General features: G+C 40.0%; 1 protein-coding gene across 1 annotated transcript in view; it reads left to right on the top strand.

Moving 5' to 3' along the window:
• KNTC1 (kinetochore associated 1) overlaps positions 1–15,675 on the top strand; it is a 148,612-nt gene that overhangs the window by 55,809 nt on the left and 77,128 nt on the right. The window contains exons 25-33 of the mRNA XM_066603314.1: positions 6,951–7,070; positions 8,642–8,785; positions 8,890–8,988; positions 9,879–9,982; positions 10,315–10,417; positions 10,514–10,648; positions 12,393–12,512; positions 13,023–13,104; positions 15,028–15,095. Of these exons, the coding sequence (XP_066459411.1) occupies positions 6,951–7,070; positions 8,642–8,785; positions 8,890–8,988; positions 9,879–9,982; positions 10,315–10,417; positions 10,514–10,648; positions 12,393–12,512; positions 13,023–13,104; positions 15,028–15,095 (975 nt within the window). The remainder of the gene's footprint in view (positions 1–6,950; positions 7,071–8,641; positions 8,786–8,889; positions 8,989–9,878; positions 9,983–10,314; positions 10,418–10,513; positions 10,649–12,392; positions 12,513–13,022; positions 13,105–15,027; positions 15,096–15,675) is intronic.

Here is a 15,675-nt window from a genome sequence, read left to right on the forward strand (position 1 = left end):
TTGGATAGGTATCGCTATAGTTTTAAAAATTTAGAGGAGATGTGGCAAGACCATCATTTTGACCGCTGCTATGCTTTCCACCCAGGCAATAAAGGGTTTTCAAAAAGATGTAGGATATGGTTAAGTAAAGGCAAATAATTTTTTGTAAATGTATGGGCTTGTTAGATTAATACCTAGATAAGTTATTGAATGGTCCTTTCATATATACGGAAAAGAGTTGATTATATGTTTGGTTTTCTCCTCAATCCCAACATTTCACAATTGGGATTTTATCGTATACTATGATATTTTCCAAAAGTTAAACAGTACAGATTGGATTTGTCTCAAAGAAAGTATAGGATCTGTTAGTGCCAAAATAACAACATCAGCATAAAAGCCCTATTTTGTGCTCCTGATGACCTAATTTAATTCTTTAAATGTCTTTATTAGATCTAATTTGTTCAGCTAGAGGTTCCATAAGTCGAGCAAAAATGAGGCGAGAGTGGGCAGCCCAATCAAGTTCCATTAGAGATTGTAAATGGGAAATTCATCCAGATGAAAAAAACCTGTGCAAATAGTGTTGAGTACAATGACAAAATCACAGATTTGATGGTGCCTAATAAGCCAAATTTTTCTAAAGTAGTAACTAGATATCCCCAGTGGATCCAATCAAATACATTTTCTGCAGCCATTGCTAGAAGTAAAGGGAGTACGCGACCGAGCTCGGCAGTTCTAATAAAGTTCAGGAACCAACGGGTTCCATCAGGAACTTGCCTTTGTGGAACAAAACCCCCTTGATCTGCAGCAACCAATGTTGGGAGGATAGAAATAAGTCTTTTACTGATAATTTTAGTATAAATTTTAATGTCCGTATTAGAAATGAGCGAACGTACTCAGTAAGGCAGATTTCGCAATCGAGCGCCGCGATTTTCGAGTACTTCACTACTCGGATGAGAAGATTCGAGGGGCACCGTGGGTGAGCGGGGGGTTGCAGAGGGGAGTGGGGGGAAGAGAGATTGAGCTCCCCCTGTTCCGCGCTGCTACCCCCCCGCTCCACCACGCCACGCCCTGCCCCCCCCCCCCCCGGTGACCCCCGAATCTTTTCACCCAAGTAGGGAAGTACTCGAAAATCGCGGTGCTCGATTGCGAAATTGGCCTTACCGAGTACGTTCGCTCATCTCTAGTCAGTATTTAATAAAGAAATAGGACGAAAATTAGCTGGGGAACTGGTTTCTTTGGCATGTTTAGGCAAGGTAACATTAAGGGCCTCCAACCTTTCAGGAGGAAAGGCACTGCTATTTATCGCCTCATTACATACCGATACCAAATAAGGAGTCACAAGAGAAGAATATTTTTTATGATAACTACTGGAAAAGCCATCCGGGCCCGGGGATATAAAAGGTCCTAACGTTTTAATAGCCTCTAAAACTTCAGACATAGAAATTGGTGTAGAAAGAGAGGCCAATTGGTCTGTTGACAGGTGAGGGAGGTTAATGCTCTGAAGAATTTACAATTTCTTTTGACTGGGGTTGTTACATATTTATGTTTTTTCTTAGATTAGAAGAATAATATGAGGCAAAGGCATTGGCGATTTCTTGAGGATGGATACTTTTATTCCCCTCAGAATCCCAGAAAAAATCTCATGCTTTCCCTGGATTTAAGACTCTTAAGTTGTTTGGCCAGTAGTACCCCAGTACAGTTGTTATGGGCGTAAAATTGCATAATAATTTTTTTGAAAAGTACCGTATATACTCAAGTATTAGCCGACCCAAGTATAAGCCGAGACCATAAGTTTCACCACAAAAAACTGGTAAAACTTATTGACTCGAGTATAAGCTGAGCTATACTCGAGCATATACTAGGTTAAAAAAAAACCCCATACTTGCCTACCAGCCGGAGTCTGTCTGTGCGACAAGCTGCTTGAATTCTCCCTGCTGTCATCCCCTCTGCTTGGCTCTGTCAGTGCTGTGTAAGTAAGTGCTGTGATTGGATTGAGCACCAGCCAATCACAGCTGGCGCTCGATCCAATCACAGCTCTTACTTATACAGCGCTGACAGCAGGGGATGACAGAGCCGAGCCAAGAGGACGTAGGGGGATGACAACGGAGAGATTTCAAGCAGCCTGCCGCAACACCGCTGGAGGTTTTTTTTTATTTTTAAGCCTTGCCTTACTCAAGTATAAGCCCAGGGGGGCTTTTTCAGCACAAAAAAAATGTGCTGAAAAACTAGGCTCATGCTCGAGTATATACAGTAATATATTTTGCAGCTACAAGACTCTGGAGCTTGGCGAGTAGTTTAAATATTTATTCTGTCCTGTGAGGTGTGTGATTGGCGTTTTTTAAAGATGATGTTAATTTGAGAGGTCAGGAAAGTTAATTCCTGCTCCTCTTTCTTTTAGCTCTGGAACAATATTTTAAAAACAGGCCCCTCATGTAAGCTTTATGGGCATTCCATACTGAGAAAACGCTAGGGACTGACTGAGTTAATGGTAAAAACCGCATTACAAGTTCGGTCTTCAAATTAGATTCATACTCTGGATGTGAGAGAATATATTCATTAAGTCTTCAGGGGAACAGGGGGAAGTGAGAATGTTGCTCAAATATTGACAGAGACACTGGTGTGAATAATAATTTGGAGGTATAAACAGATCTAAATGTAAAGAATAGCTCCATAATGTAAATAAGTATCAAAACCTTGAAAAGTATAAGAAAATAACATCGCTAAAGTACTTATTAGTTAAAGGTGACAACCTGGTTGCCGACTGAAGACAATTCTGTGTGATTCTGGCTGGAGATTTATTTGTTGAAAGAGATGCAGCTTGGTCCACAGGAATGTCCCATTTCTTCAAGAGGGGCAGTCCAACTGCTACGGTATATGCTATAAAGGTCGCTCTGTTCGTTAAAAGAAAAAACTTAGTTGGGAAGCCCTATCTGTACGTAATATTGGCACCATGAACAACTAAAGTAACTGGATTTAATTTCGACGGCATTGCAGTGTTGCTGGAGAAAGATCAGAGAACGTTAATATGGCATAATATGGTGCCGGTAATGATCCTTTTCGCCGTCCCAAGTTTAGTTGTTTTTCCTTGGTCTGCTAGAAATGAAGTAGAGTTAGGACGTCCCATGGAGCAGTTTTGGGGACTCTGTGAGCTCTATCAATGGCATAATCCAGTGGAGTTAGAGATGGAAGCAGCGTTTGAAGAAGTTGAAGTAGAAATTGAGGAAGGTCCCCAGGGGTCATGGATTCCCGAATCGCTCAGAATTTTTGGCATAGGTAGGAGACCTCTTCTTCCAGGGCATTATGGGCATCCACCAAGTCATTATTTGCAGAGGAAAATTCACTCTTTTTGTTGTTCCACATGAGCTGTATGTGTAGTGAGATGATCCAAGTTATATCGTAGTTGAGATGAAATTTTTTTGCATATCTCTACAGATCTCTTCCTAAAGAGACAAAAGCAGTTACTTACCGTGGTCCGTCAGCTTATGTGTTTTGGCCAAAATACTAATGAACACCCACATTTTTCAATACAATTGTAGAGTATCCGCAGTAGCAGAATTAGATACTTTTTTAGAGGAAGGTCCCTTTGAGAGCTAGGTGAGGCCTGTAAAAAGCCTGGAATAAACTCTTAGTGACTTCCCAGTAGGCGAGACTATGTTCCACAGTTTCAGGTGAAGAGCAGCCTGCAGAGGGTTGCCATGTAGGTGAAGAGCACTCTCAAGATGTCGCCATCTGATCTTGTTCCGGGCTGTTATGAGAATCCATATTTCCAATGGTGCTATGTGGACCAAAAGGGGAAAAAAAACTGTAAGCTTTCTAGGTGCTGTAGATTTGGTACACTTTTGGACCATTATTAACTGGTATAAATAATTATTGCAAAAAAAGATAGTGGTGCTTCTTTTTGTTGAGGATATACAGTAGTAATCTCCAGCAAATTTCTGTCGTGGTCCACAAGTAAATGGGTCAAAAGTATACTCTAAGCGGACTCTCTATCCCACGAATTAGCCCCTGCGCCTTCTCCTTGCGCACCCCTAAGTCTACTTCCTCATATCATAAAACATCCCAAGACCTGGACGCCAGAGAACCTCTGGAACATTTTTGAAGGGAGATCAATCTATGATCTACAAAACATCATCCATGAGGAACCTAATGTTATTATAAACTCCCTAAGTACACCAAAGAAACTGCAAAATCTCCACATCGCACACATAGAGAACTCAATCGCCAATTGTAAAAGAGAATATCCTTCCTGAAGACCCACAACAGAATTTGAAAGGTTAATAAAACCTCAAGATTCAGAGCACAGGAAAATTTCTTTTCTGACCAAACACTTCACATCAACCTACGCAGTAGGTAGACCTACATATATCTCCTCATGGGAGACGGAACTGAACATAAAAATATCAGATACAGAACTCAAAATGATATTTAAATCTTCTCATGGAGTCTCCCCATGCGTTTGCCTCCAGGAAAATCACTACAAACTTCTATCTAGATGGTATAAAACCCCAGAATGGCTATTCACCTACAAACTCTTAGATTCAGATAAGTGCTGGAGATGTCAGGAAAATACTGGCACCTACATACACATTTGGTGGAACTGTGGGAAAATTAAACCCTTTTGGTCAGAAATTGAAAGCGAAATGGCAATAATTCTCAAAAAAGCAATTCTCCTAACCCCTGACTTAGTAATATTAAACAGACCGAATAAGACACTAAATCCCTTAAAGGACAAACTTGCCGCATTTATGATAGCGGCAGCTAAAGCATTAATACCTATACACTGGAGAAACCCTGCTCCCCCTTCCACTAAAATGTGGAAAGAAAAGATTAACCAGATCTATCAGTTCGAGGAGATTCTCAGCTGGTCAAACTCGACATACACTGCATTTTTGGCCACCTGGTCCCCTTGGGTAAATTATTGCTCCAATACCATAATACCATATACAGGTTTAGCCGACCCGTGACCCACCGGCGAGATATAGGTTGCTCCAATTTAAGAAGCAACAGGTGATACGCCACCCAGGTGGTGGCCTCTCCGTATTCCCCCGACGGAGATGCGACGACTTGCCCAGGTGCGATCGGGAAGGTTATCCTTAAATCCGATGGAGAAGTAGAAAAATTTTATACATTCAAAGATAAACGCATAGAAGCTGATGCCTCATGCAAAGGCACAGATATTATGAGTAACAAACTACAAAGTGGAGTAAACCACAGAATAAATGATGGATATCTCTGCGGACAACAGAGTTCACCCCCCCACCCAACCTCCCATATTTACCTTACCTTACCGCGCCCCTCCCCCCTCTTCTCTTCTCTCCCTGCTACTCTTCTCCCGCACTTTCCTTTACCCTCCACCCTACTTATTACGATTTTTCTCATCCAACAATTAGTGAAGTTAAAGCAAAGTATAGGTGCATGAACGTACTCAGGGAATGGTCGTTGCTGCCCGCTCTGGCCCGGGAAATAAAGCCTTAAAGCCTGGATACTGGCCCGGGGGGGTAGCGGAGACTATCTCAGTAGCCAATAATATTCTCAGTAAATAGAGTAACATACGCATACATTTGGTTAGAACCTTCATATATCGCCTGATGTAATGCTACAGTAACATCAAAATGTAAAATGTACCTGTGCAATGTTGAATTTAATGCTGAAACACCCTGTATTGAAAAATTTCTTCAATAAAAAATTGAATCAGTAAAAAAAAAAAGTATACTCTAAGCGTAGCATGAAAAATGATGGAGACTGGTTTTGAATCATCATAAGAGCTCATTATAAATAGAAATGAGAGTTTCAGTCAATCAATTCATACCTTGTGAGGAGAAGTAACTGTTTTATAGGAGGGGAATCTATTTGGCATAGTGGGGGAATGTAATAACCCTGGGAACCCAGCACCAAGGTCCCCAGTCAGTACCCCTGCTAGGCTTCTAATGTATTTCCTTAGGGTGGTCTGTATTTATGAGCGGTTCGGCCTAGAACCTATGTTCTTGCTGCCGGCTCCGCAGCTTCACCTGCAACTGTTCGTGCGGCTCACAGAGTTCCCCACAGGGGATCAATTCCAGGGCTGGAGATCCAAAAGCATCCCTTTTATACACAGTCCACATGAAGAACATGGTACATGAGCACTGCTGTATATTCGCACTGTCGCGGACCATTCATCGTGCAGATCCCCACATGCCATAGCATCAAAGGTTGAACATTTCTCTTAAACTACTGTGTGTGATAGCATCTGCACAGTTGCTGTATCTAACCCTATGTATGGTGTGTCACAGTGTCTGCCCAGCAGATGTATCTAAGGCAACAGAAAAGCTAAAATCGACCCTGCGTACAAAGATTTAACTAGTTTGCACTCTCCCACGGAATAATTCCTAGATCTAAGTTTTTAAAATCCTATCCTGTATGAAGCCAGGCCCCCAAAAAGGCACTCCCTTTATTTGACTTGGATGATATTTTGGGGGGAAAAGGGTTCCAAATCTAAACAAATGTAAACTTTTTACATTAGAATTATGATACCTAAAATTAAGGACCTGCACAGAAGGACCATGTGATCACAGGCCTTGCAGGATTAACTGCGATGTAATTGTCAATAATAGAGTTTGGCCACTAGGTGGTTCATTAAGTATTTCACAGCTGTGATTCAACTCCTGGCACGGATCTGTGATGATGGGTGAGGAAAGGATACAAACACTCATGTGAACAAATCTAAAAATCAAAAGATAACAGTGATATATGCTGGAGGAGTTGGATCCCCCACTTTTAAGAAGCAAATTCTGCGTGGGGTTTAAATAAAGAAAATTTCACCTCCACACTATGCATTTTTTAAACTACATTAACGAGCAATCATGGATGTTTTCCGCTTTATCACTATTTATTGGAATTCGTTTTCCTTATGTTACCACATTTATTTCTTAAATTTGTTGATACTTTATTCTAAAGTATGATTTAAGACATTTGTTGCCATACCTACATTTTAGAAAGAAGATGGCGATTGTGAAGAGGTGCAACAGTTGATGAAGCTTGTCACAAGTCTGCAGGAGCTAGTGGATCTGTACAGGAAATACAACTGCAGAATTGCACTTTCTGACTATGAAAAGGTATTGATTAGAGTTGAGCGAACGTACTCTTCCGAGCTTGATGCTCGTTCGAGTATTAGCGTACTCGATGGTGCTCGTTACTCCGAGCATCACGCCGTGTTTGGCCCCGCCCCAGTTTTTGGCTCCTCCCCACTGTGACGTGCCTGTTTTGGCCCCACCGCAACGCAGCGCGCGCGTCAATAAGAGAGAGAGAGAGCGCGAGCGGGACCCGGCGTCCCACATACAAAATTGCTCCAGTTTCCCATTGTAGTCAATTGGGTTCGTTACTCGAGTAGAGTTCTCGAATTTTACGAAAAGCTCGACTCGAATAACGCGTACCCGAGCATTTGGGTGCTCGCTCATCTCAAGTATTGATGTTTGAGGCCTTTGATTCCGTCCTTTATTTCATTGGAAAAAAAAATGTCTTGCATATTTTGCTACTTCTTTGAAACTAAAGCCACTTCAAAAGGAACTTGTTTCTTCCTGATAAAGCAAAGCCTTTTATTGGTTTATTTAAAAACAAATGAGAATAGAAAAAAAGCCGTATTATGGTCCCAGTATGCTATTATCTAAGCGGGGAACCCTCTTTAACAAGGACAACCCCACAATCAAACTATTCCCTAGTAAACCATATTCTAATAGTGATAAAGGATAAGAAATAACAATTGCTCCAGGAGAGAAACATAGACGCTTATATAACACACAATGTTCCAATAGTGGCTAGTCTAGAACAAATTAGCCATACATCTCTATTATGAACAGATGTAGTGATTCTGGGATAATGCCACTATTGGTCCAAAAACAGAAAAGTTAAGACATGTGATACACAATATCCCAATAAGAAAAAGTCTAGAAAAGGTAGTCAGCCGTGTATCCCTTTTAAAGCCAGCTGTAATAGTTCTGAATAATAAGACAACAGCCACTAATAGGTCTGATAAAGAAAGTCATTCATAGTAATGTAACATACAGTTCCTTATTGATATTACTGTATGTTACATAACTTTGGGTGACTTTATTTTTCAGACCTATTAGTGGCTGTTGTCTTATTATTCAGAACTATTACAGCTGGCTTTAAAAGGGATACACTGCTGACTACCTTTTCTAGACTTTTTCTTATTGGGATATTGTGTACTACATGATTTTTCAGTTTTTAGACCAATAGTGGTGGTATCCGAGATTCATTATATCTTGTCATAATAGAGATGTATGGCTAATTTATTCTAGACCGGCCACTATTGGAACATTGTGTTATAATAAGCTTCTGTGTTTTTCCCCTGTTCTTATTGTTATTTCTTATCCTTTATCACTATTAGAATAGGTTTTGCTTGGGAGAGATTTGAGAGTTCGGTCATCCTTGTTAGGGCGGGTACTGCGAGTACTAGGATTATAACAGTGCTTTTTTTCTATTTACCTTTGTTTTTAATTGAATCAAATGTTATGTTTTATCAGAAAAAAGGGTTTCCTTTTGAGGTGGTTTTGACGTGATTGTGTATGGATTATTACTGAGACTAGTTTGGTGCAAATTTTGATTTTTAGTTTGTAGCTATTTTCATTTTGAATATCTCTTTGAAACTACTCAATACAAATTTCAGGAAACCACAACTACAATTGTGTTCCGTATGTTGGATAAAGTCTTGGCCCCCGAACTAATTCCAACCACATTGGAAAAGGTCATTAGACCTTATATGCATCAGCATAACCTTCAGGAAGAAGAACTTTTGCTTCAGTATATTAAGGTAAATTAAGAATTAATAATACATTAAGGTAAATAAGAAAAAATAAACTGTCTGTATAAAATACACAATGTTTTGGTCATCTTCTCTTTTTGTGTGTTCCTAAGGATTTGCTAGAACACTGTAGCTCTCGTTCTGCATCATTGTTTGAAACTGCATGGGAGGCCAAAGCAATGGCTGTTATTGGTTGCATGTCCGACATCGATGTAAGTAAACCCATTTTTGAAAGGGAAGTTCAGTTTTTACAGCCAAAGCCTAATTAGATCCTAATAATCTCGTAGGAAGAGTTCTGAACTCTGTTTTATGGCTAAGGGTGCAAATCTCTACATGAATGGCTCTAAGGCCCTGTTCACATGGAGTATTTTCACAGCAGATTCCACACTAAAATTTTTGTTTAGAATGTGTACCATTTAGCGTTCAATTGAATGCGCTGAAAATCCACACAGTAGTTGATTCAAAACAGAAAAAAAGAATTGACCTGTCACTTCTTGATGCAATTTCTGCATCAGAGAGCTGCCTGGTGATTTTTCTTTTTGACTAGGGCTAAATCAATGTGCGTAATCACATGCAAATCTGCGGCAGTACTCAGAGGCTCAACTTTCAGGGGTAATTTGTTTTTTGAATTTTTCGTGCTTGAAAGCGTTGACATATGAATTCTAGCAACAGTTTTTGCAAGTTTTTTGAAGCAGCTTTTCAGTCTGTATTCCACAGTGAAAATCTCTCCCCGTAGAGAGAACAGAATCCGCAGTGGAATCGGCGTCAAAACTAACATGTTGCGGATTTGAATTCCGCACCGCATGTCAGTTGTCGTTTCCACTTTTCTGCTTAGTCTTAGTTTTAAAAAATGCAGCGGAGGGTCCGCACGGAAATTCCATGGCAATTCTACCCCCGTGTGAACTCGGCATAAGAGTTTTAAAACTTTTTTGAAAGTTGTGTGTTATCGCCCACCCCACTTTTTTTCTTTCTTAAATCAATCATCCCTCTGAATTATAGTGCTGGCTTGGGGGAAAAGTGTCTCTGTTTCAGAAATTCTATACGTTTTCAAAAATTCTAAAATTGCATAAACCAATTTGCAGTTTTACTATTTTCAATGCAGCTAATATTCGATGCTGTACTTCAAATTATGTATGGTGCTGTGGTACCCTGGAGTGATGCAATTGAACAGCTTGTAAAGCAACACCTGGAGATGGATCATCCTAAGTAAGACTTTTACAGTTATATATACTATTCTATTTTAGTAAAGATTGGGAAACCTGACATTCATTTTAAGGCCCAGCTGTACATGGCTATAATGTCTGCAATACCTAGACCAACACTGTTCTACAAAGATCACCATAAATCCCTACTGTGTGATCTAAGGTTAAACTGACATAACTGTGGGATCCATTACAAAGCAACTCTGTCTTATTAGTCATGGGTTTTATAAAAACAGAACCCTAGCAACATCTAGTGCAAGACATATGTGGTGATAATGAAAAGATCACAGCATTTTTCATTATTTTTAATTGAATGTGTTTCTATATAATTTGTAGAGTAAAATTATTAAAGGAAAGTTACAGACTGATGGAGATGAACAAACTTCTACGAGGCTATGGAATACGGGGTTTTAATTTTGCCATTGATAAACAAATCATGGTGAGACACTAATGTGTACATAACCACATACAGTTTACATAACCATATACATTTAACTTGCAGATTGTGCTTATTCTTTTTTAATTTTTTTTTTAGGTTTTAATTAAATATATCTTAAAGCAGGATTCACCTTCATCTTTGGAAGATGCTTTAAACATTGCCCAGGCTTATAGACTACCTACAGTAGAGATATACATTTTCAGAATTGTACAGCTAATTTACATGAACAGAGTAAGTCTAACTAAGTTCCTTTTACAAACCTTTTGAAAATTTATTTTTACCATTTTATATATGGATGTATATATGTTTAGATATAGAAATGTATATGTTTGTGTGTATAATATATATACCCACACAGAAAGAGTGACCAGTGACTAGAGATAAGCGAGTGTACTCGGTAAGGACAGATACTGGAGCGAGTATCGTCCTTACCGAGTACCTGCCTGCTCGTCTGCAAAGAATCCGGTGCCAGCGTGGGTGAGCGCTGTGTTGCGGGAGTGATCAGGAGGGAGCGAGTGGGAGAGAGATTTCCCCCTCGCTCTCCCCCGCTGGCACCTGAATCTTTGCAGGCGAGCAGGCAGGTACTCTGTAAGCACGATACTCGCTCGAGTATCTGTCCTTACTGAGTACGCTCACTCATCTCTACCAGTGACTAACATTGATCATCTCATGAGAATGGCAGCTGCATCAGCGGTGTTTAAATAAAGTAGTAAATCTTTATTGCTCCATGTTAAAAACAGGCAACGTTTCAACTGCTATAGTCTTTCTCAAGCCTGGCTTGAGAAGGGCCCCCTGCACACAGGCGGAAATTCTGCAGCGAAAATTTCCGCCTTATCCGCCTGCAAAGGATTGCATTACAATACGCAATCCTATGCAGACAGATGCGATTTGTCCGTGTGAAAATGCACATGGAAAACAGAATGCGGCATGCTCTATTTCTGTACGGGTCTCCGGCAGCCGGCAAATCACACAGCCAGAGCCGCGGGAGAAGGTGAGCGCCGCACTGGTCCCTGCAGGGGTTCGGGTCGGGTCCCGCTGCAACAATTCTCGCAGCCGTGTCCAACCCGGCTGTCTGCAGGTGCCCAAAGACTATAGCAGTCGAAGTGTTACCTGTTTTCGACATGGAGCAATAAAGATTTACTACTTTATTTAAACACCGCTGATGCTGCCACTTTTTGCTATTGTGTAGGCGTTGGAGGGGATTGGAGGTCCATGATCCCTGGACCGTGGCTCTGCATGATATTAAAACACACCTCTGCTTGAGACTGCATACTGACTGAGTGCTGCGGGACTTGTGGACTATAAACCATGAGAATACAGCTGTGATAGGGTGGAATATATTAGGCAAGAAGTAAAAAAATAGCTCTTGGAGTGAATGTGTTTGAAGCAGGAAAAACTGCCAAATTTAAGGTCTAAGAATATTCAACAATAAAAGAAAACAGCAAGAGGACAAGCAACAAAAAGACCAAAGAAGAAAACAAACAAGCAATACAAGAACTGTTACTATTGGCTACGACAAAGCACATTGTTTAATTAGAGACAGTTTACCCAAAGAACTGAACACTGAGAGAGAGATCTTAGGGGGGGAGGGAGAGGGGGAGGGGGGAGGGAAGGGGGGGAAACCAAAGTTATGTAAGAAATGTTTTAATAATATGTAAAAGGTGAAAAAAGTTTAATAAAAAACACTTTAATTAAAAAAAAAGAATATTCAACAAGGGCCAAATTGTAATGTCTAGACTGATGCAGAATATCTCCAAAATGGTAAGTCTTATGGTGTGTTCCTGGTATTCATTGGTTATTACCAACTGCCAAAAGTGGTCCAAGAAAGAACAGCTGATGAACCAGTGACAGGGTCAGAGTTGTTTTGGCGTCAAGATGGGAACCTGTTCAATATTAATGTCATGGCTGATTGATGTCTAATTATCACATATATGCTTGAAAACATTAAGCATTCAGGAAAATGTTGTGTCTGCAGGGACATGAATGCCTAAACCTTTTGAAGTCCATCTCTCCTGCTGAAGCTGATGTAACTGTGGAACGCTTGTGTTTGTGGGCTAGAATAGCGCTGCAAGAGAATCCTGGCAGTTCTGAAGAGGTAAAGCAGATCACTTATTATCGTATTTTGAGGTCTGATATAGTATAAAAGCCACCATTTGAATAGGCTGTTGAAGTATGTTTACACTAAAGTAGGGGATGACTACTAAGGGTATGTTCAGATGGTGGAATTGCATCGGAATTTTTCCAGAGCGATTTCCGCCTTAAAAAATCTGAATCTGCGTCTTTTTGCTGCAGTTTTTGGCACAGATTTGCCCTGTTATTGGATAAAATCCACAGGCAAAATTCCAAAGCGGGAGCGTTATTTTTTTACAGCGTAATTTCGCAAGAGCCTTTTGCCCATTGACAGGGCTAAATCCGTGTGCAGATTTGCACCATGAACCACTACGGAAAGCCGAGGATTTTGATGCGGTTTTTGAGGAGGAATCAGCTGTGGAAAATTCTGCCACGTGAACTTACCCTGAGAGGAAAAATGAAAAGGCAAAACTTTTGATTGTAATGTATCATTTGTATGTTTACTATATTTATTACTGAAGCAGTGTATCTCTAGTTATTGCAGTGCAAAACGGATCAGAAAATGATAGCGAAGACAATTGTAGATATTCTGAAATTCCATGTGTGTTTTCTGAAAGGTTAGTTGTTTTCTCTACATCCTGCATTTTGTTGACTTTTAATTTCACCCCTTAGTTAAAGGGGTGTCCCGCGATAGCAAGTGGGGTTATACACTTCTGTATGGCCATATTAATGCACTTTGTAATCTACATCGTGCATTAAATATGAGCCATACAGAAGTTATTCACTTACCCCCTCCGGTGCTGGCGTCCCCGTCTCCATGGCGCCGACCGAAGCTGCCTTCTCCCTGGATTAGACGCGCTTGCGCTGAAGGGGCCGCTCTGGCGTGCTCGCGCCGCACAGGTTTTCTGCGCATGCGCAGAAGACCTCTGCGGCGCGAGCACTCTGGAGCCGGACAGAAGAGGCAGACAGCGCAAGCGCGTCTAATCCGGGGAGAAGGCAGCTTTGGTCGGCGCCATGGAGACGGGGACGCCAGCACCGGAGGGGTAAGTATATAACTTCTGTATGGCCAATATTTAATGCACGATGTATATTACAAAGTGCATTAATATGGCCATACAGAAGTGCTTAACCCCACTTGCTATCGCGGGACAACCTCTTTAAGGCCTATTTACACTGGACGAATGTCGGTCAAACGATGCCCGACACTGGTCCCCGCGTATACTTGCTCCTGTACTGTTACACATGAGCGAGTTTCCCTGGCTCTCTGACACAGCAGCCAGCAGGGGGGTTGGGGCGGCTGGAGGAGATTCCACTCCTCGCACTACCCCGCCCCTCTCTATTCATTTAAAACATTGGCCGTTCAGTACTGAAGTGAACAGTACTAAACGATCCAGCTGCACTGGAGCGAGTACACACAGGGACAAGTGTTGGGAACCGTTTGCCCGACATTCGTCCAGTGTAGATGGGCCTATTTTGCACGTTAATTACCATGACACTATTTTTTTTGCTATAATTCTCGACTTCCTAGAATTATAACATCAGTCTTATTCTTTCGTCTACATATCTGTATTAGGGTGTAAGTTGTATTTTTAATGTCTTTACTGTGGGATACATATAATGAATTACATCTTACCCTTTTACCTTTATTCTGCAGGTCAATGCAATTGCAGCAATATCAAATTAATTTGGTTTTTCTGTTACTTTTCCACAATAACAACACTTTAAAAAATTGTATTTGCATCAGTTTATTCCAAGACCCATATCATTTTTTCTATTTCCGCCAATAGAGCTTTGTGATGTCCTGTGTTTTGCAAGATGAGTTGTAGTTTCCAATGGTGCCATTTTGAGTTACAAGCAACGTATTGCTCACTTATGTTTTTTTATTATTGCATTTTTTGGGAGGCAGATGAATGAAAAGGGGGACTTCTGGCATTTTTTTTGGTTCAGGGTATTCACTTTGTGGTATAAATTGCATGTTAACTTTATTCTTTGGGTCAATAAAATTATGGGAGTAACAATTTATTTATTTTTCACTATTTTCGCACAATAAAAAACCCTTTTTAAAAAAAACGAAAAAACTTGCATTTGCATCACTGCATTGCATAACCCATAACATTTTTATTTTTCCACCAACTAAGCTGTATGATGTCGGGTTTTTTTTGTTTGTTTATATATTATATATATTATACAGTGTGTGTGAATATAATTATTATTTATAAAATTTACAAAATGTTTTACTTATGTCTTGAAAGGATTGTGCATCAGCATTGTTGTATCTGAATTGTCACCAGTAGGAGGCAGGCAAGATCAAAAAATTGGCTTAGACTTGTCCTTATAGTGTACTGATAAGCATTTGATCATTTACTTGCAGTTTTTTCTGTTTCTTGACTCTCCTTTTTGAGAAAATTAAATTTAACATTTTATTTTTATAGAAACTGTTTTCGGCTTACCTTATGCGATATTGTCTTCAATGGCAGTGCATTAAATGTACAGTATTCACTGTCCTCCCAAATCTCTAATTAATGACTTGTAATTTGTAGAGAATCCTCTGAAAAGTGAAATATGTGAAGCAAACTTAAAAATGTTTGAAGCAATCCACAGTTTACAAGTAAGTGTTTCTTTTCTTTTAGCTTTCAGTGGATTTTTGGGAAATGGAATGATTGAGACTTTTAATATGTAACGTGGAAAGAGAACATGATCCTCTCTTCATATAAAGGTTTATGTGAATTTTCATGGAATATTTACCACATTTTTTAATGTAGGGTTTTAAAGTCTAGACAGTGCTAGAATCCCAGTAGAGCCGTTACTAGTTATGATGTAATTAGTAGTTTGTCTATTTTTAATAAAAGTAAAAGCAAATTTACAAATGTGGCCAGGGGTTTCTGGAACCTTGATATTAATCAACTCTCCTTGTGTTAGACCATCTATATTATGTTTAATACGTTTTTATTAGAACTTTTGTATAAGTTTTACACACCAATACAAAAAAAACCAAAACGCAATAAATAGCTGGTCCCGCAGGACCGCGACAATAACATCAAATTTAGAAAATAACATGAAAAAAACGAGAAAGAAACAGAGAATAGAGGAGAAAGCGAAAAGGAAAAAGAAGGGAGAATCGTAACAAACAGGGCATTGCCAGGACTTGTATTCTGCTAGGTACTACCCTAGTAAACCGTACTTGGATA

This window comes from Eleutherodactylus coqui, chromosome 5 (assembly GCF_035609145.1).
Source record: "Eleutherodactylus coqui strain aEleCoq1 chromosome 5, aEleCoq1.hap1, whole genome shotgun sequence".
In the NCBI taxonomy this organism is placed as follows: domain Eukaryota; kingdom Metazoa; phylum Chordata; class Amphibia; order Anura; family Eleutherodactylidae; genus Eleutherodactylus; species Eleutherodactylus coqui.